Source organism: Papio anubis, chromosome 18, assembly GCF_008728515.1.
Source record: "Papio anubis isolate 15944 chromosome 18, Panubis1.0, whole genome shotgun sequence".
In the NCBI taxonomy this organism is placed as follows: Eukaryota; Metazoa; Chordata; class Mammalia; order Primates; family Cercopithecidae; genus Papio; species Papio anubis.
In genome coordinates this window covers 68910648-68930082 of record NC_044993.1, presented here as the reverse complement: position 1 = coordinate 68930082, position 19435 = coordinate 68910648, and the positions used below count along the sequence as shown (strand labels likewise).

Here is a 19435-nt window from a genome sequence, read left to right as displayed (position 1 = left end):
GAGGAAAAACTGAGCCCTGGTCATTCAAAGTATGGTCGGGGGCTGGGCGCGGTGGCTCGAACCTGTCATCTCAGCACTTTGGGAGGAAAAGGCAGGAGGTTCACTTGAGGCCAGGAGCCTGGGCAACACAGTGAGACCCGTTCTCCGCAAAAGATTTTTAAAAATTAGCTGGGCGTGGTGGCATGTGCCTATAGTCCTAGCTACTTGAGGCTGAGGTGGGAGAATCACTTGAGCCCAGGAGGTCAAGGTTGCAGTGAGCCGAGATAGTGCCATTACACTCCAGCCAGGGCAACAGAGCAAGACCCCGTTTCTTTTTTTTTTTTTGAGACGGAGTCTCGCTCTGTCGCCCAGGCTGGAGTGCAGTGGCTGGATCTCAGCTCACTGCAAGCTCCGCCTCCCGGGTTTACGCCATTCTCCTGCCTCAGCCTCCCGAGTAGCTGGGACTACAGGCGCCGGCCACCGCGCCCGGCTAGTTTTTTATATTTTTTTTAGTAGAGACGGGGTTTCACCGCGTTAGCCAGGATGGTCTCGATCTCCTGACCTCGTGATCCGCCCGTCTCGGCCTCCCAAAGTGCTGGGATTACAGGCTTGAGCCACCGCGCCCGGCGACCCCGTTTCTAAGAAAGACAAGAAGTGTGGTCTGGGGACCTGAAGCATCAGCATCGCCTGCAAGCTTGTTGGAAATGCAGAGTTGCTTGCCTCACCCCAGGCCCAAATCTGCATTTTAACAAGATCTCCTCGTGACCTGTGCATATTAAAGTTTGAAAAGCACTGGATTAAACAAGCAGGGAACGAGACTTGGCTCCGGGACACCGCTGTGACCTGTTTCGGGATAAGCTACACCTGCTAAGCCCTAGCAGCGCCCTGAAGTCCATGATTCAGAATCCAGACACCACCTGGTGGCTCCTTTTATTATATCAATTTATTCAAGTGATTAAAAAAACTTTTGGCAGCAGGATGACAAAATAGGTCTGTAAACATGATTTCATCCCCCGCCCTTCTTCCAAGCAGTTTCCTATGACAGGAAATCGAATTCTAGTTGGCAAATCCTGTGATGAGGTCTGTAGGAAAGGGGTGCTGTGTCACAGCGCGGAAGGCAGGCTCGTCCGTTTAACCCACCCCAGCCAGGGGTGCTGGCCGGGATGTGCTGTTTTGTCACGATGTGGTCACCAGGCTTGGTTCATTGGCAGCCCCTTCCCCAGGAGGTGGGAGACTCTTTGGCAGTGCAGCAGCCCTCCCGGGGACACAGGCTTCTCGGCAGCAGACACAGGCAGGCAGGAAGCAGGCGGCTGAGTCTTTCCAGGGAGCGTGGTATTGCTAGGGTCACAGGTGCCCTGGCGGGTGGCCAGGTGAGGGGCTGAGGCACAAGTGCTATCAGGAACTTGGCTGCCCCACAGGGGCTGAGGACACCCACATGGTCCACGCCAGTGGCCTTGAAATTTCCCCTGCAGAAGCCAGACGATGGGGAAACAAGCTTTCGGGACGTGCCACCCGGGGCAGCTGGAGGCTTCAGTCCTTGAAGGGGTTGTGGGCGCCCCCTGGCTGCTCCTTCTCTACGGCCAGAAGCTCCCCGTTCATCTCCTGCAGCGGGTGGTATGCATAGTCCCCACGCAGGCGCCGGTTCCTCTCTGCTCTGGACAGGAGCAAGGACAGGTTCGCGGCGATGCTGAGCAGCAGGAGGAAGGCCAGCGCCAGGGTGAGGGCTAGCCAGGTGGTCCTGCAGACAGGAGAGAAGCCCCAAGTGGGGGACTGCTGGGTGGACTCGGGGCTGTGGGAGCACTGGAGGGGCTTCCTTTACCCAGTAGAGACAGCACTCAATCGGGTGCCTCCAGGGACCACACAGGGAATGTTTTGAGCAAAATGGACTAGGTGGGGATGGGGCAACATTTAAGACATGTGTAGGGAACAGCAGAGGCAGTCATGACATGCAGTGCAGGTCCGTGCTACCCCATCTCCTGATTTTTTTTTTTTTGAGGTAGAGTCTCATTCTGTCGCCCAGGCTGGAGCGCAGTGGCGCGATCTCGGCTCACTGCAAGCTCCGCCTCCTGGGTTCAAACGATTCCCCTGCCTCAGCCTCCCGAGCAGCTAGGACTACAGGCTCGAATGACCATGCCCGGCTAATTTTCATATTTTCAGTAGAGACCAGGTTTCACCATGTTGGCCAGGCTGGTCTTGAACTCCTGACCTCAAGTGATCTACCCGCCTCGGCCTCCCAAAGTGCTAGGATTACAGGTGTGAGCCACTACGCCTGGCCTCATATTTTAAGAGAAGCCACTAAAAAAGTTTTTAAGGCTGGGCGTGGTGCTCACGCCTGGAATCCCAGCACTTTGGGAGGCTGAGATGGGTGGATCACTTGAAGTCAGGAGTTCAAGACCAGCCTGGCCAACATGGTGAAATCCCGTCTCTACTAAAAATATGAAAATTAGCTGGGCACCTGTAATTCCAGCTACTCAGGAGACTGAGGCAGAAGAATCGCCTGAACCCAGGAGGTGGAGGTTGTGGTGACCTGAGATTACACCACTGCACTCCAGCCTGGGTAACAGAGTGAGACTTTGTCTCCAAAAAAAAAAAGTTTAAAAACGTGAATGTTACTGCTTTTCAGATGCTGCTAATATATTTTAAATTTTTAAAAATTGTGTAAGCCAAATAAAACACAACTGGAGGCTGGGCATGGGGGCTGGGAGGCCAAGCTGAGAGGATCACTTGAGCCCAGGACTGTACACCTCGTCTGTGCAACACAGTGAGATCCTATCTCTAAAAAAGCAGTAAAAAATAAAATTAGCTGGGTGTGGGGGTATGTGCCTGTTGTCCTAGCTACTTGGGAAGCTGAGGCGGGAGGATCGCAGTGAGCTGACTGCACCACAGCACTTCCGCCTGGGTGACAGAATGAGGAAACCCCCTGCCCCCACCCTGGGATCTCATCTAGCCCAGTTTGCATTCTGAGCTCCAAGGCGGATGCTGACAATAGAGGCTGGGCACTCAGAGGCCCTGGGCTCTGCTCCAGGGTCCCCAAAGCAGAGAGTGGGGAGAGCTGGTTCCCCTTCCTCTAAGGCAGGGAGCTGGCAGGGGACAAGGGTGGAGATGGACCACACAGGGGAAGGGTGCGGGAGAGAAGGGGGATTCTTCCCACCTTGGCCCCACCTCCCACAGAAGCACCTACCTGGTGAAAAAGGAGAGTTCTCCCGCCCTCAGGGTGGCTTCAGATGGCTGGAGACACTGCTTTACTGTAACATACCAGAGACAGGCTGAAGGGGCCGGAGCAGGAGCGTCTGCCCATACCCCCTCCCCTTGGAGGGGCAGGTACCTCCGGAGACGCTGCAGTTGGCAGTCTTGGGGTCACAGGGACAATGGTGCTCACACTCACAAGGCCTCTGGCAGCCCGGCCCGTGCCAGCCAAGTGGACACTCTATGGAAAGGAGATGGGAGAAGGGAGGAGAGAGGACAGAGGTTGGGGCCTCCAATGTCAGAGCCTTTCTTCACAGTACAGGATACCTGCCCTGCCCCATGTGTACAGAGCTGGGCTAAAGGCGAAGCACCCCTGCCCGCCCTGGGCTAGCCCCTGAATGTGACCTTATTTGGAAGCAGAATCTCTGCAGAGGCACTTCAGTTAGGATCTCAAGAGGAGACCATCCCGGATTTAAGCTGGGCACTGGAGCCAGAGCCCAGGATCCTTGTTTTAGCCGAGCCCTTTGTGGAATGGGCTGCAGCAGCCACAGGGAATCATGCAGTGATTTGCAGGTGAGGCAGGGGCAGAAGACAAGAGGCAAGCTGTTCTCAGACCAGAAGGTGGGGACAGAGGCAGCAGAGGAGCAGTGGGGGCTGTTGGGGCCACCGTCTCCCCACCCGCCAGTGGCGTGGCAGCTCCTACCTTCACTGCAGTTGGACCCGGTCCAGCCGGCATCACAGCGGCAGCCAGCTACCGAGATAAGACCGGGGAGGCCAGGTGAGGGCCCAGGGCAAGGCAGGGCCGGGCAGAGACCCCTCCCCAGAACCCCCACTCACTCTCTGTGCACAGCCCGTGCTGGCTGCAGTTAGAGGGGCCACAATCCAGCTCGCCGCAGCTGGGACCCCGCCAGAAGTGCCCGGTGCACTGGCAGTGCCCGTCCACGCAGGTCCCATGGCCGTGGCAGTCAGGTGGCTGGCAGCGGGGTTCGTGCACACACACCACGGTGGACACTTGGCGGGGACAGCGCCACATGTTGTCCTGGCTGTAGAGGGATGTGATGTGTGAGGAGAGGCCACGCCCAGACGGCCCTTCAACTCCCTCCAGGGCAGCCCCCACCGCCCCTCTCTCCATTCTCGTCTTTCTGCCTCCCTACCTATGAGATGGGGTCTATCTATTTATTTCTGAGGTGAGGTATTGCAATCCTTCCACCTGAACCTCCTGAGCAGCTGTAACCATAAGATGTGCACCATCACGCTCAGCTAATCTTTTTTATTCTTTGTAGAGATGGGGTCTCGCTATGTTGCCCAGGCTGGTCTTGAACTCTTGGGCTCAAGTGATCCTCCCACCTCGGCCTCCCAAAGCACTGGGATTCCAGGCGAGAGCCCCTGTGCCCGGCCCCTCTCCAGCCTTTTATAGGTTCCTCTGCTTCCTACAATCCCTTCCAGCCCTGGGCCTTTCACACATGGTGCCCTCTGCCCTGAAGGGTCTCCCACCCCCACCCCGCTACCACCTCCTTCAAATCTCAGTTCTTATTCTGTTATCCTCAGGGAGGTCTTTGTTGGCCGACTGACCCGTTCCTAGGCCGGGGTAGTACTGGCATCCTAGGGGAGGGACTGTAGCAATTTCTGCTCACTCTTGAACCCCCAGAGCCTGGCACACAGCAGGCACTCAATATTGGCTGAATGAGACAGGCTGGGGCAGACCTGGACTTCAGCCCTCATGATGGCGTCTTTCACGTGCTTACCAGTGATCTGACGGGTAACTGGCCAAGGTCCCATTGAGCACGAAGGTGGCAGAGCCACCCCCATCCAGATTGATGGCGTTGACCACGTCCTGTTTCAGCAGGAACTCCGCCATTTCCCACAGGTTGATGCTGCGGCACAAAGTGGCACTGTTCAGGCTCAGCGCCCACCATCGTTTCCGATTTAACTCCTTTTCCTTCCGCGGTGCGCAGCGGCACGCCCACGGTGCAGGCACAGTTCTAAGCAGCCCCCATCCTCAAGCATGTCTCGTCCTAGCCCCCAGAAGCTGTGAACATGTGAGATCACACCCATGCCTGCGCTGTTAAATGGCACAGGCATCCTTAAGGGAGGGGAAACGGCCTGGAGGATGTGGGTGGGGCCACTGGAATCACAGGAGCCGTTCAACACAGAGGACCTTCTTTGGCTGGTGGCAGAAAAGGAAGTGAGGTTTGAAATACGAGGGGGATGAGAGGGTGGGCTGGACAACTGGGGGAGGGGACACATGTGGGAAGGAACCTGGGCAGCTTGACGGAGCTGAGGCCCCAGACTGCGGCCAGCAGGGAAACTAAGACCTGAGTCTCACAGCTGAGGGGACGTGGATTCTGCCAATAACCTAAACAAGAGGATTCTTTCCAGATCAGACTGCCCTGCCTGACCAGCATCTTGGTTTTGTCCATGGAATACCCTGAACATAGAACATTCCAAGTGGACCAGCCTGGCCAACATGATAAAATCCTGTGTCTACTAAAAATATAAAAATTAGCCAGGTGCAGTGACTCACGTCTGCAATTCCAGCACTTTGGAAGGCTGAGGTAGATGGATCACCTTAGGTCAGGAGTTCGAGACCAGCCTGGCCAACATGATGAAACCCCCATCTCTACTAAAAATATAAAAAGTAGCCGGGCGTGGTGGCGGGTGCCTGTAATCCCAGCTACTCGGGAGGCTGAGGTGGGAGGATCACCTGAACCCGAGAGGTAGAGGTTGCAGTGAGCTGAGACTGCACCACTGCACTCCAGCCTGGGCGACGGAGTAAGACCCTGCCTCAAAGAAACAAACAAAAGAACATTCCCTGTTGAGTGTTGCTAAATTTGGGCTAGTTACGCAGCCAGAGCAAACCAATACTCTCTCTTTATAGGGGATAGAAATGCGGCTCAGGGAGGCTGAGTGACTTGTCTACGGCACAGGATGGCTGAGCTGAGGTTGGAACCAAGGTCTTCTCCCTGCTAACTTTGTGACCATTTCCTTGTATCCTAACTAGGGTTCAGGAAAGGTGAGGCCTTAAGCTGGAGATGATGAGTACTTGGAATCGGGAAAGATCTCAGGACCCTCATCCTGTGGGAGGGTAGGCGGGGGGGCCCTGGAAGGGGGAGTCAGATAGGTGTGAACATCCCAGAAAGCAGGCAGAATCAGAGGGCGGCTGTCATTGGGTCAACGTTCCTCCCAGCAGGACTGAGCCCCAGCCAGGGGGCCTCAGCGCCCAGGACTCACCCACGCTGCTCCGTTTGGCCGTCCGCATGAAAGAGCACCAGCTGCCCTTTCCGGTCGTGGCCAATGGCCGTCCTGGCTGATATCACATTCACAAATTTGCTAAAGGAACCTGAAGGAGAAGCAGCCTGGCTGATCACCGGCCCCTTGGGAGGCCTCCTGCTTCTTGCCTAACTCCACTTCCCACTGGTCTGAGCTACCCACCACTTTCCTGGGAAGCACAGCAGCCTCCTGGCTCATCTCCCTACCTCCCCTCTGCATATCCCAGTCTCCCCAGGACAGCCGGGGGGCTCTTCTTGCAGGTAAACCAAGCTATGCCAGCCTCCAGGTGAAGACCCTCTAATGCTTTCCCCTGTTCTTTTATTTATTTTTATTTATTTATTTATTTTTTGAGACCAAGTCTCACTCTGTCGCCCAGGCTGGAGTGCAGTGGCCGGATCTCAGCTCATTGCAAGCTCCGCCTTCCGGGTTCACACCATTCTCCTGCCTCAGCCTCCTGAGTAGCTGGGACTACAGGCGCCCGCCACCTCACCCGGCTAGTGTTTTGTATTTTTAGTAGAGACGGGGTTTCACCGTGTTAGCCAGGATGGTCTCGATCTCCTGACCTCGTGATCTGCCCGTCTTGGCCTCCCAAAGTGCTGGGATTACAGGCTTGAGCCACCGCACCCGGCCATGGTTTCCCCTGTTCTTAGAACAAGATCCAAAAGGCCAGCATGCCCTCCCCAGCCTCTTCCTCCTCCTGCCTCAGCTCCTGGGTGTCCCCTCACCACCCTGCAGCCACTTTGCACTTCCTGTTCCCTCTGGCTGAGAACTGCGCTTTTCTCTAGCTTGCTCCTTCGTCAGATCACCTCGTTAGTGAGGCCTTCCTTGACAGCCCACTCTTTTTTTTTTTTTGAGACAGAGTCTCACTGCCTTGCCCAGGCTGGAGTGCAGTGGCGGGATCTCGGCTCACTGCAACCTCCGCCTCCCAGGTTCAAGCAATTCTCTTGCTTCAGCCTCCCAAGTAGCTGGCACACACCACCATGCCTGGCTAATTTTTGTGTTTCTTTTTGTAGAGATAGGTCTCACTATGTTGCCTAGGCAGGTCTTGAACTCCTGGGCTTAAGCAATCCTCCTGCCTTGGCCTCCCAAAGTGCTGGGATTACAGGTATTAGCCACCACACCTAGCTTACTGCCCACTCTATAAAAACAGCCCATGCCCACATCAGGGCCATGGTATCCTGTCCCCACCCCAGTACTCCGCATCCCAGTGGTTCTCAACCTTGAGTGTTGGTCAGAACCAGTACGGAGGCTGTTAAAACACAGATGCTTGGGCCGCCTCTGACTCTGCAGGTCTGAGGTGGGTGGGGCTTTGGAACGAGCTCCTGGGCCACGCCGATGCTGCAGGTCCATGAAGATTTTTTTCTCTTCACTATTCTCTTCCTGTACCCATGGCTCCTGTCCCCATCTCTCCCCTTTCCCCCAACTTTATTTTTGTTTCTGAGCACTTACCAATTCTTTTCAGCACATTCTATAACTATTTTCTGTCTTATATATTGAATATAAGCCTATCTTCATCCCCATGAATCCCCAGTACCCAGAGTAGTGCTGGGCACAAAGTAGCTGCTCAATACTTGAAAGACTTAAGAACAGCTCCGCCCAGCCCACTGGTCCTGGTTTTCAAGACGGCTGTTGTCAACAGCCTCCCCATCCAACCTGTCTCCTGTGTCTCGTCGCACTCTGTGGCTTGGCTCTCGTTGATGTAGATGCTTCCATTACGAATCAGCCACACGACCCCACTCAGCAGCTGCACAAATGGGTTCTCAGTGTCCAGCACCTCCTCCTCAGACAGGTACCTGGATCCGGGGAAGGTGGGAAGCTCACTCACCAGCAGGAGCAACTGCAGAGTCAGGCTGTTTCTCCCTGGCTGCCCCAACCTGGCTGCTAGATTCCCCCTCCTGCCCCAGGAACCTGCTGGGACCTGAGTGTAGCTGAGACAACTTAATGGCCCTAGGAAATCTCCCTGTTGTCAGAGCTGAAGCCGGACAGGGTTCTAACAATAGGATCCCCATGCACCTTTGCGAACAGTCTAAGTTTCATTTAATAGAAATGACCATCCGCCAACAGATCTCAAATCCATCCATGGCCCTCAATCTCCAGGCCATGCCCAGCCCAACTACCACCTGATCCCTGTTATGGCCTCTTCATTGGGTTCCTCGTTTCTCCACTGATTTCTCTCACCTGGTCCTACTCAGGATCAGAACAAGCTTTAACATCACCAAATAATTTTTTTGTTTTTTGTTTTTTTTTTTGAGACTCAATTTTAAATAATTCAAACCATCAGTCTTGGCAGAGCGTGGTGGCTCACACCTGTCATCTCAGCACTTTGGGAGGCCGAGGCAGGCGGATCACTTGAGGTCAGGAGTTTGAGACCAGCCCCGCCAATATGGTGAAACCCCGTCTCTACTAAAAATACAAAAATTGGCTGGGCGTGGTGGTACACGCCTATAGTCCCAGCTATTCCAGAGGCGGAGGCAGAAGAATCGCTTGAACCCAGGAGGCGGAGGTTGCAGTGAGCCAAGATGGTGCCACTGCACTCCAGCCTGGGCGACAGAGCAAGACTGTCTCAAAAGAAAAAAACAACCCCACAAAATCATCAGTCTTGATGAGTTGATGTTTCTGACACCCCACTCCTTTTTCAGTCCCTCTCACACACAAGCCCCCCTGAGCCTCCGACCTTTGTGCTCGGGGTTCCTTTGGACTGAAATGCTTTCCTCCCTTCCTCCAGTTCTGTCTTTGACTTAGTGAGTAATCTTCAAGTTTCAACTCAAAGGTCACCTTGGAGAGGCCTGTTCCAGATCACCCTCCCTAAAATCAACACTGTATTTACAACCGCTTCACCCCGTTGGTTGCTTGGCTGCACACACAGCAATCAGAATGTATGTTAGATATTTACCCGGCTTTTGTTGATTTTTCTAGTAATGGGGGAGGTCTGTTAATGCAAAGACTGTGTTGTTCACGGTTATCTCACCAGGGCGCAGCACATTGCCTGATACAAGCAAGTGCTCAATGACACTGAATGATGAATAAACTCTGCAAAGAAGCGATTCCTACGCCCATTCTGCAGATGAGGAAACAGAGGCTCAGCTTGGTTAAATGACTTGAACACGGAGGCACGGCTACAACCCAAATCTCAGCCCCTCTGCCCTCGACAGCACGGGGCTCCCTGCCTCCTCACCCGATGACCAGGGTCCCGTCGCGGCGGATCCCGAACTGCGCGTTCTGCAGCCCCCCGGAGCTGCTCACCCGCCGCTCGTCGCTCACCACATTCCCCAGGCACTCGCCCGTGTTCATGCGGAAGAAGCCGCCGTTCTGGGCGACGCGGCAGCCGGCAGCCCGCGCAGTCTCCTCCACGGTGGCGCGTCGTCTCGCCGCGCAGCCGCCGGGCCCACCGGGCTCCAGCACCGAGAAGGTGAGCAGGGGCGCAACGGCCCGCGTCAGGTGGCCGGTCACCGCGCGGTCCCTGAAGTGCGACACGAAGGTGCGCACGGCCAGACCGCCGGCGCCGGGGGTCGCGGGGGGCGGAGGCCAACTCTCGTGCTCGCGGCGGCCGGCGCGCACCCGTGTGCAGTCCCGGGGGAGGCGCGCGCGCGCGCGTGGATAGGGCAGCAGGAGGTCGTCGTCGCGGGAGGCCCTGCGGGGACGGGCGGCCGTGAGTTTGGGGGGCTGTCCTCGTGAGCTCGGAGGACGGGGGGCCCCCGAACCAGGCTCGCCCCGGGAGCTGCACTCACCCCGAGTCGAGGCCGCCGGACGCTTCCCAGAGGAAGCCGAGTAGCGCAAGCCGGAGGAGAAGCCAACGACCCGTGGAGGCCGCCATGTTGGACCGGGGCCTCGGGTCACGTGGGCTGGCCTCACGTGACTCAAGTCCCGGGCTGGCCGCTTTTAGCTTGGACTAAATTACCTGTGCTCTTCCGGGGAGTCGGCCGGTGCTAGTGATGGTAACTTTTTATCTCCATGTTATCTCAAATCTACAGGAAGTTACTAGGGGCGCATAAAGAACTCTCGTAGAACTTTTATTCTTGTTTAGCAGTTGTTTAGGCTTGCCTGATTTACGCAATCGTTTGTACTTCGTTTTTTTTTCCTGAACCAATTGCAACCAAATTGCAGACATCATAATCCTTTACCCCATACCTCACTATGCATCTACTAAGAACAAGGGCTTTTTTTTTAACCCCAGGGCAAATCTCATTACGACAACCCCCACTGACACAGTTCTGTGATCTTATCCACAGCTAACGTTCAATTGTCCCTCTAATGTCTTTTTTGTTTTCTTCTTTATTTGTTTCCTTTTTGGCTGCCCCTGACCCTGTAATCCAGGAGTTGCTTTTAGTTGTCATGTCACTTTGATCTCTTAATCTGGAAGACTTCTCAGCCTTTTGCCTTTTGCGACCTTGGCATTTTTGAAGACAGCCCAGCTACATAATTTGTGTGACTCAGTGCAAAATGAAAACGTGGGGACACTTGCTAAAAAAATCCAGAAAACTATTAAGAATTTCAAGATGGTCAGAGCGAATGGTTACAGCAAGCCAGGGACCTTCTGAGTGAGGCCATGAAGCTGACCCTGAGTATAGAAGCCAGTTTAGGCCGGGCTCGGTGGCTCAAGCCTGTAATCCCAGCACTTTGGGAGGCCGAGACGGGCGGATCACTAGGTCAGGAGATCGAGACCACCCTGGCTAACACGGTGAAACCCCGTCTCTACTAAAAAATACAAAAAGCTAGCCAGGCGAGGTGGCGGGCGCCTGTAGTCCCAGCTACTCGGGAGGCTGAGGCAGGAGAATGGCGTAAACCCGGGAGGCAGAGCTTGCAGTGAGTGGAGATCACACTACTGCACTCCAGCCTGGGCGACAGAGCGAGACTTCGTCTCAAAAAAAAAAAAAAAAAAAAAAAAGCCAGTTTATTTTGTAGCATGTGCTTCAAGCTCCCTTTGAGAGGATTCGTCTCTTCAGGCCTCTTGTCCCAGTACAGTGTCCAGGGTTGGGTGGTGTCTTGGTGCCAGTGCAGTGCATGGGCCACTCCAGGAGCCACAGCAAGTCTAGTTGGCTTGATACTGTTGCAGTCTTGCCAATGCACCTTAATGTAGCAGTTTCTACTTGTCTGAACTAGTACCAGGGGTTCTTTGTCCTACCTCCAAGAAAACTAAGGAGTGTGGACACAAGGGTGGGGTTGGAGTGAACGTTTAATAAGGGAAAGAAGAAAGGTCTCCGCAGTGGAGAGGGGAGTCCGAGGGGATTGCTGGGTTACAGCTGAATGCGAAAAGCTTTTTTTTTTTTTTTTTAAAGACAGGGCTTTGCTCTTGTCGCCCAGGCTGGAGTGCAGTGGTGCGATCTTGGCTCACTGCAGCCTCCACAACCCCGCCTCTTTGGTTCAAACGATTCTCCTGCCTCAGCCTCTCGAGTAGCTGGGATTACAGACATGTGCCACCATGCCCGGCTGATTTTTGCATTTTGGGTAGAGACGAAGTTTTACCATGTTGGCCAGGCTGGTCTCAAACTCCTGACCTCAGGTGATCCGCCTCCCTTGGCCTCCCAAAGTGCCGGGATTACAAGCATGAGCCACTGTGCCTGGCCGCAAAAAACTTCTATAAGACACTGCTCTCCTCCCGGTAAAACTTAGTAACTTTTTTTTTTTTTTTTTTTGAGACGGAATCTTGCTCTGTGCCCCAGGCTGGAGTGCAGTGGCACGATCTCGGCTCACTGTAAGCTCAGCCCCCCAGGTTCACGCCATTCTCCTGCCTCAGGTTCCCGAGTAGCTGGGACTACAGGCGCCCGCCACCTCGCCCGGCTAGTTTTTTGTATTTTTTTTAGTGGAGACGGGGTTTCACCGTGTTAGCCAGGATGGTCTCGATCTCCTGACCTTGTGATCCACCTGCCTCAGCCTCCCAAAGTGCTGGGATTACAGGCTTGAGCTACCGCGCCTGGCCAAACTTAGTAACTTCTTATCAGTAAAGCTGCCTGTGCAGCTCCCCTTATCTTATGCAGCTGTGGGTATGTCTCGAGGCAAGTGCAAATTGCTGCTTCTCTTGTGTAACTGTGGGTTTGTTTTAGGTAAGGCCCCCTCCTCCCCGTGCCAGTTTCCGTGGAGCCCACCGTGTATATGCCTGAAAAGGGGAGGAAACTTTCCCGGGAGCCTGCTGACTATACAAAGAACAGAGGGCTTTCGCGCTGGACCCTGTTTGCTTCTCTGTGTGCAGGTGCAGCTTGAGTTTTTTCCCAGATTGTTTTATTTTTGCCAGTTGCTATGACTTTTCAGGCAGGCCACTTCGGAGGTGGGAATTTTCCCCAACGGATTTTTCTTTTCCTTCTCCCTCACTACCACAGGTATGGGGGGACACAGGTATAGGGGCCAGGCCAGCCCCTTTTCATCCGCAGTCAGCACTTCTGTGCTTGATCTCAGGCCGCTCTTCGAGCCACTGCTCCTTTGAGCCAGTGGACGGTGAGGGTTACTGAATTCAGAGAGTGTCCCCCCCAAACTCATGTCCTTACCAGAACCTCAGAATGTGAACGTATTTGGAAATCGGGTCTTTGCAGATGTAATTAGTTAAGATGAGGTCATACTGGAGTAGGGTGGGCCCTGAATCCAATCTGACTGGTGTTCTTGTAAAAGAGACAAATAGACATGGAGGAAAGGTCATATGAACACAGGCAGAGATTGGAGTGATGCAGTCATAAGTCAAAGAATGCAAAGATTGCTAACAGCCACCAAGAGCTAGGAGAGAGGCGTGGGACAGACTCTTGAACTTTGACAGAGAACATGGTCATACTGATGCCGTGCTTTTGGAAACTAATACAATTCAGGGACCTCAAAGGGGTCCTAGGAGCAGCTCTGACGCTCCTAGTTCACTTTCTTTAACCACGTACAAAATGATTGCTCTTCCCAGAGGCTTAAATGACCTGGCCTGACGCAAATATATTGATGTGAAGGGAGTATATCTTTCTGATCTTTGCATTGGGCCGCTAAAAATAACCAGCAGAGGAACCCAGGCCTGACGCCTACTCCCTGCCTCTGGAAGCGCTCTTTTTTCTGCCTCCGTTAGGAGTTGCAGGAACAGGCAGTCTTTGGCAAGTTCTGACTTCCGTTTTCTCCCTACTTTGAGGCTTGCGACTCCTTTGCCAAGTTTTTCTAAGCACATAATGGGTGCCACAGAAATTCTGCATTTGAACAGAGCAGCCCATATCCACAGTTCTCGCCACAGCTGCTAACAAAGCCAAGGGTTTTCTTTTTTGTTTTTCAGCCTGGAATACTTTTGTCCCCTCTTAGCATCCTCATCTGAGTTCCACCATCATTTGTGTGTTCAACAGGCTGAGCACCTCGTATATGCTCCATTGCTGATGATCCCTGCCTTCACGGAGCTTAGATTTTCAGGGGGAAACAGACATGAAACAGTTACGTGATGAATGCGAGAAGCAAAGGGCGGGACTCCGAGCGAAGGATGTTGCAGGTGTGGCAGGGAAGCCTCTCCAAGCCCATTTAGACTGATTTGAAGGGAAGAAAAGAAGGTGCAACTGTGGGCACATCAGGGCCAGAGCCTGAGGTGGGAAACAGCTTGGCAGGTGCAGCAGGAAGGTCCACCTGGTGGGAGAGGAGGGCCATGGGAGAGGGGGTGGAGGTGGTAAGCAGGGTTGAGGTGGGAGGGCCAGGCCAAGGCCAGATCCTACATGCAGGGATCCAGGGAAATGGGTGTGGATTTCAGCCAAAGTGAAATAGTAAGCCACTGGAAGGTTTTTAAAAAACTTTATTAATATATAATTTACATACTGTAAAATTCTCCTGCTTTAAGTGTACAATGCAATGATTTTTAGTGAATATACATTGATATTCCAGCATCACCATTATCCAGTTTTAGAATTTTTTTTTAATCACCCAAAAAAGTTCTGTCATGTAGTTCTATTATTTAGAGACAGGATCTCGTTCTCTTGCCCAGGCTGGAGTACAGTGGTGCAATCATGGCTCACTGCAGCCTCGACTTCTTCGGCTCAAGCAATCCTCCTGCCTCAGCCTCCTGAGTAGCTGGGACTACAGGTGTGCGCCACTACGCTCAGTTAATGTTTGTATTTTAGTAGAGATGGGGTTTCACCATGTTGGTTGGCCAGGATGGTCTCGATCTCTTGACCTCGTGATCCGCCTGCCTTGGCCTCCCAAAGTGCTGGGATTACAGGTGTGAGCCACTGCACCCGGCCAGCCTCAGGGAATCTTAAGGGACAAATCAAATTTAACCAGATTTGGGGTGGGGGCAGATTCTCAATTGCAAAAATGTGGAGCCAGCCCAAATGCCCATCGATCAACGAGTGGATAAACATCATATCTATATGATGGAATACTACTCAGCCATAAAAAGAAATGAATTAATGGCATTCACAACCACCTGGATGGGATTGGAGACTATTATTCTAAGTGAAGTAACTCAGGAATGGAAGGCCAAACATCGTATGTTCTCACTTATAAGTGGGAGCCAAACTATGAGGATGCAAAGGCATAAGAATGATACAATGGGGCCGGGTGCTGTGGCTCACACTTCTGTAACCCAGCATTTTGGGAAGCCGAGGTTGGTGGATCACCTGAAGTCAGGAGTTCGAGACCGGTTTGGCGAACGCCGTGTCTATTAAAAATACAAAAATTAGGCTGGGCGCGGTGGCAGGCGCCTGTAATCCCAGCACTTTGGGAGGCTCAGTCGGGTGGATTGCCTGAGTTCAGGAGTTCGAGGCTAGTCTGGGCAATACAGTGAAACCCCGTCTCTACTAAAGCACAAAAAATTAGCTAGGTGTGGCGGTGTGCACCTGTAGTTACAGCTACTCGGGAGGCTGAGGCAGGAGAATTGCCTGAACCCAGGAGGCGGAGGTTTCAGTGAGCCCAGATCACACCACTGCACTCCAGCCTGGGGACAGAGCAAGACTCTGTCTCAAACAAACAACAAACAAACAAACCCCAAAATCAGCCAGGCGTGGTGGTACGTGCCTGTAATCCCCAGGTACTCAGGAGGCCTCAGCACAAGAATCACTGGAACCCAGGAGGCAGAGGTTGCAGTGAGCCGAGATCGCCTGCTACTGCACTCCGGCCTCAAAAAAAAAAAAAAAAAAAAAGAAAAAAAGTTACAATGAAATTTGGGGACTCGGGTGGGAAAGAGTGGGAAGGAGGTGAGGGATAAAACACTACAAATTGGTTTCAGCCTATACTGCTCAGGTGATGGGTGTACCAAAATCTCTCAAATCACCGCTCACGTAACCAAATACCACCTGTTCCCCAAAAATCTATGGAAATAAAAAATGAGAAAGAGAAGAGGTGTAAACCTGGAAAAACCAGGGATACTGGGGGGACATTGCCCAAGTCAGTCTTCCTGGCTCTGGTGGGCGATGGGGGCCAGAGGCTTAGCCTTTGAGAGACGGGAGTGGGGAAGGAGGTATGAAAGGATGGCTTGAACTTGCCCCAGCTCTCACCAATCCCTTCCCCACCCTCTCTTGCTCTCTCAGACCTCATTCCAAGCAACGGTTCTGCAGACACTGTTCTCACAACTGCTTCACACTACAGTGACATGACAGAGAAAGTCTTAACTCATTCCTTTTCCTGTGTGTATTTACGACTTAAGAGGAAACACTTTCAACCAGGCATGCTGGCTCATGCCTGTTTGCTGACTCAGCAATTTGGGAGACCAAGGCGGGCGGATCACCTGAGGTCAAGAGTTCGAGACCAGCCTGGCCAACATGGGGAAACCCCTTCTCTACTAAAAATACAAAAATTAGCTGGGTGTGGTGGCGTGTGCCTGTAATCCCAGCTACTCAAGAGGCTGAGGCAGGAGAACCGCTTGGACCCAGGAGGTGGAGGTTGTAGTGATCTGAGATCATGCCACTGTACCCCAGCCTGGGTGACAGAGTGAGACCCTGTCTCAAAAAAAAAAAAAAAAAAGGAAAAACTTTAAGAACATGATGACTTAATAGAATTACTCGTTCATGGTGGGATTGTATACCTTGAGCCGGGAGCTGGAAGGAATGCAAGGATTGACCAAGGATTGTGGCAGGGGCACATAGAGCCACCGTGGGCCGGGTGCTCCCACCAATGAGGGCCTCTCTCTCGGGCTGTATATTTGGAGGGCAAGGAAAGAAGGCCTTGATGAAGCCCTGAGGTGGGGTTTGTGCTGGGGGACCTGCTTTTCCATCCCTCTCTCATTTAACTTCAAGTCCCAAGCCTCCTTCTCTCCCTGTCTTCCCCCCACCCACTCCAAACAATCTGCCTGTGACTGGTTTTTCCGCTCTCTTTGCTACTTGAACAGGAGGCTGTCAGAAGCTGTTCTGCTCCAACGAGGAGAACCAATGACTCTCATTTGTGGGGTGCTCCTTGTCTTGACCTCAAGTTTTGTTTCAAGCCCTTTGGAGGGTTCCCTCTTTTTTCTTTTGAGACAGGTTCTCGCACTGTCAGCCAGGCTAGGATGCAATGGCATGATCATAGCTCACTGCAGCCTCAACCTCCCAAGACTCAAGTGATCCTCCCGCCTCAGCCTCCCAAGTAGCTGGGACCACAGGCACAGGTCACCATGCCCAGCTGATTTTTGTGATTTTTTGTGGAGATGGAATTTTGTCATGTTGCCCAGGCTGGTCTCCAAATCCTGAGCTCAAGCAATCCACCCACCTTGGTCTCCCGAAGTACTGGGATTCCAGGTGTGAGCCACCGTGCCTGGTCATATGAGAGGGCATTTGAGCAGAGACTGGGGCAAGGTGGAGTGTGAGTTACGTGGATGTCAGGGGAAAAGTATTTGGAAAGACAGGAGAGCCTTGCAAGGGACGTGAGCTCCGTGTGGGCTCGGTGTATCTGTTGAGTGGATACATTCCTGGGAGCTTTTGGACTACAGTTTGGCTGTGACTTGCTCCTGAGAAAGTCTTTTTTTTGTTTATTTGTGTTTGCTTTTTGAGATGGAGTCTTCCTCTGTCACCCAGGCTGGAGTGCAGTGGTGTGATCTTGGCTCAGTGCAATCTCTGCCTCCAAGGTGCAAGCTATTCTCCTGCCTTAGTCTCCTGAGTAGCTGGGATTACAGACAAGAGCCACCACACCTGGCTAATTTTTATATTTTCAGTAGAAATGGGGTTTCACCATGTTAGCCAGGCTGGTCTTGAACTCCTGGCCTCAAGTGATCCGCCCGCCTTGAGAAAGTTCTTTTTAATTTTTGGTTTCACATCAGTCCTTTAAATAGAGGACCAGGCTGTGACCGGGTCATCAGGACAGGTTATCTGCTTCCCCACGGGTGTGCCTGGGCTGCAGGGACCTTGTTGCTGAGACTGGAAACAGCTTGTTGAGGCAGGTGCTGCATTCGTTTCTGGGGCTGCTGTAGCGAGGTACCATCGACTGGGAGGCTTAAACCACAGAAATTTATGGTCTCACAGTTCAGGAGTGCCGGGATTATAGGCGTGAGCCAAGGATTCCCTTTCCTTGAAAGTGACTGATAACGCTCCGCTTTCCGCTACAGCCATTTCACCCTCTGCCTGGTTTGGTAACTGAAGCCTTCTGAAATGAACCAGTGTCAGGCCCCCGTGAGGACTCCATCCCCAATTCAGGAAGCACAGAGGTGGAGCATAATTCCCCCGATTTGTTTACGTGCAGCCGACTTCTCTCAGGGTTGTGTGCCTGTTTCGGAAAACTTTTGTTTGCAAGACAATGTGAAAGAAATCCTTAAAGTTCACGGAGTGCCAGGTGGGTATGACATTCTGGTCCTTGGTTCCCCCAAGAAAACAGCAATCTCCAGAAAGCGAGTCAGCAGAATCCAGGGATGTTCCTCGAGGCCTGGCAACTTAAGAGTGATCATGGGAAGGCATTCAGAGGACCGCAGCAGAGGATCAGGTCAAGGGAGCCTATCTCCTAAAGGAAAGATCGAGAGGAACCATGCCCCCCACTACCACCTGGGCTGCTCAGCTGGGCACAGAAGCAGCCAGGGATATTTTAATTCAGATGCTCACATATGATTCAGTTGCCACATGAGGATGATTCGCGGCGATTTTCCACCTTGAGGTAAAGCAGGACAATGCATGTAAAGAGGTTTGCAGCCCCAGGACCGGGTTTTCAGCTGGTTTTTCTACCCCAGAGTGTAAGGCATGGAGGCTGTGCCATCAGCACCACAGACGGTCCCAGAACCCGTAATAACGTTCCAGAAGGTTTTCTTGCTAAATTAGTGTCAGAGCTCCAGGGAACACATTCAGATATAGTTACACTGAGTCAGAGCTTAAGGGAAGAGCTGTAAGCTGGGAATGAGAGAACCGATGACAAGGCAGCGGCCTCTTCTGGCAGTTCCGGAGGAGCCCCCAGTTAATGTGACATCATCCCTTGAGGCAGCAGGTAATATTTACTTGGCACTTAGTATGTTATGAGCACTGTTCCCAGTATTCTACAAACACAATACTCACAGCAGTGGAGGTGACATTGAGGTAGGGGCTGGGTTTTTTTTTTTTTTTTTTTTTTTTTTTTGACTCCCACTCTGTTGCCCAGGCTGGAGTGCAGTGGCGCAATCATAGCTCACTGCAGCCTTGAACTCCTGGGCTCAAGTGATCCTCCCTGTCAGCCTCCTGAGTAGCTGGGACTACAGGTGTTCACTGTTGTACCCGGTGAGGGTTTGTGGGGAGGTGTCTCGTTATGTTGCCCAGGCTGGTCTCCAGCTTCTGGATCCAGGTGATCCTCCCACCTCAGCCTCCCAAAGTGCTGGGATTATAGGGGCGAGCCACTGTGCCCCACCAAGGTGGGGGTTATTATTATCCCAGTTTTACTGATGAGAAAACTGAGTCCCAGAGAAGTTGGTGACTTTGCTCAAGGACACACACAGCTGGGACTTGAATTCAGGCAGCCTGGCCACAGAACCCCTCCATCAACTGCTACGCTATACTGTGTTTTGTAAAATGACATGGTGGTCACGTGAGGCAGTGTAATGATATGGCAGAGTTTTGTGCTCAGGATGTGAAAATGAGTATGTGCTGCCTTTCATGGTCATCTCTTGAGTTCTGGCTCATGACCTGAGCTCTTCTTTTCCAAGACC

The 19435-nt window shown here is 52.8% G+C and overlaps 1 protein-coding gene across 1 annotated transcript; it reads right to left on the bottom strand.

Annotated features, from left to right (window-relative positions):
• Positions 1-894: 894 nt before the first annotated feature.
• On the bottom strand, positions 895-10297 carry NAGPA (N-acetylglucosamine-1-phosphodiester alpha-N-acetylglucosaminidase). Its single transcript, XM_031658499.1, has 10 exons — positions 10164-10297; positions 9611-10066; positions 8089-8228; positions 6397-6505; positions 4911-5039; positions 4003-4208; positions 3869-3916; positions 3305-3406; positions 3161-3224; positions 895-1717 (listed from the first exon to the last, which is right to left on the bottom strand). Exons 1-10 carry the CDS (start codon positions 10247-10249, stop codon positions 1510-1512), a joined length of 1548 nt encoding a protein of 515 aa, XP_031514359.1. The 5' UTR covers positions 10250-10297; the 3' UTR covers positions 895-1509.
• Between the last annotated feature and the right edge of the window lie 9138 nt (positions 10298-19435).

Excerpts from the sequence above, each read along its gene's own strand:
- NAGPA (XM_031658499.1), bottom strand. The coding sequence starts at position 10,249 with ATGGCGGCCTCCACGGGTCGTTGGCTTCTCCTCCGGCTTGCGCTACTC. Across the intron at positions 3,407-3,868 it reads CGGGTCCAACTGCAGTGAAG|AGTGTCCACTTGGCTGGCAC; the intron begins GTAGGAGCTGCC and ends TCCTTTCCATAG. Across the intron at positions 1,718-3,160 it reads GAACTCTCCTTTTTCACCAG|GACCACCTGGCTAGCCCTCA; the intron begins GTAGGTGCTTCT and ends TCCTGTCTGCAG.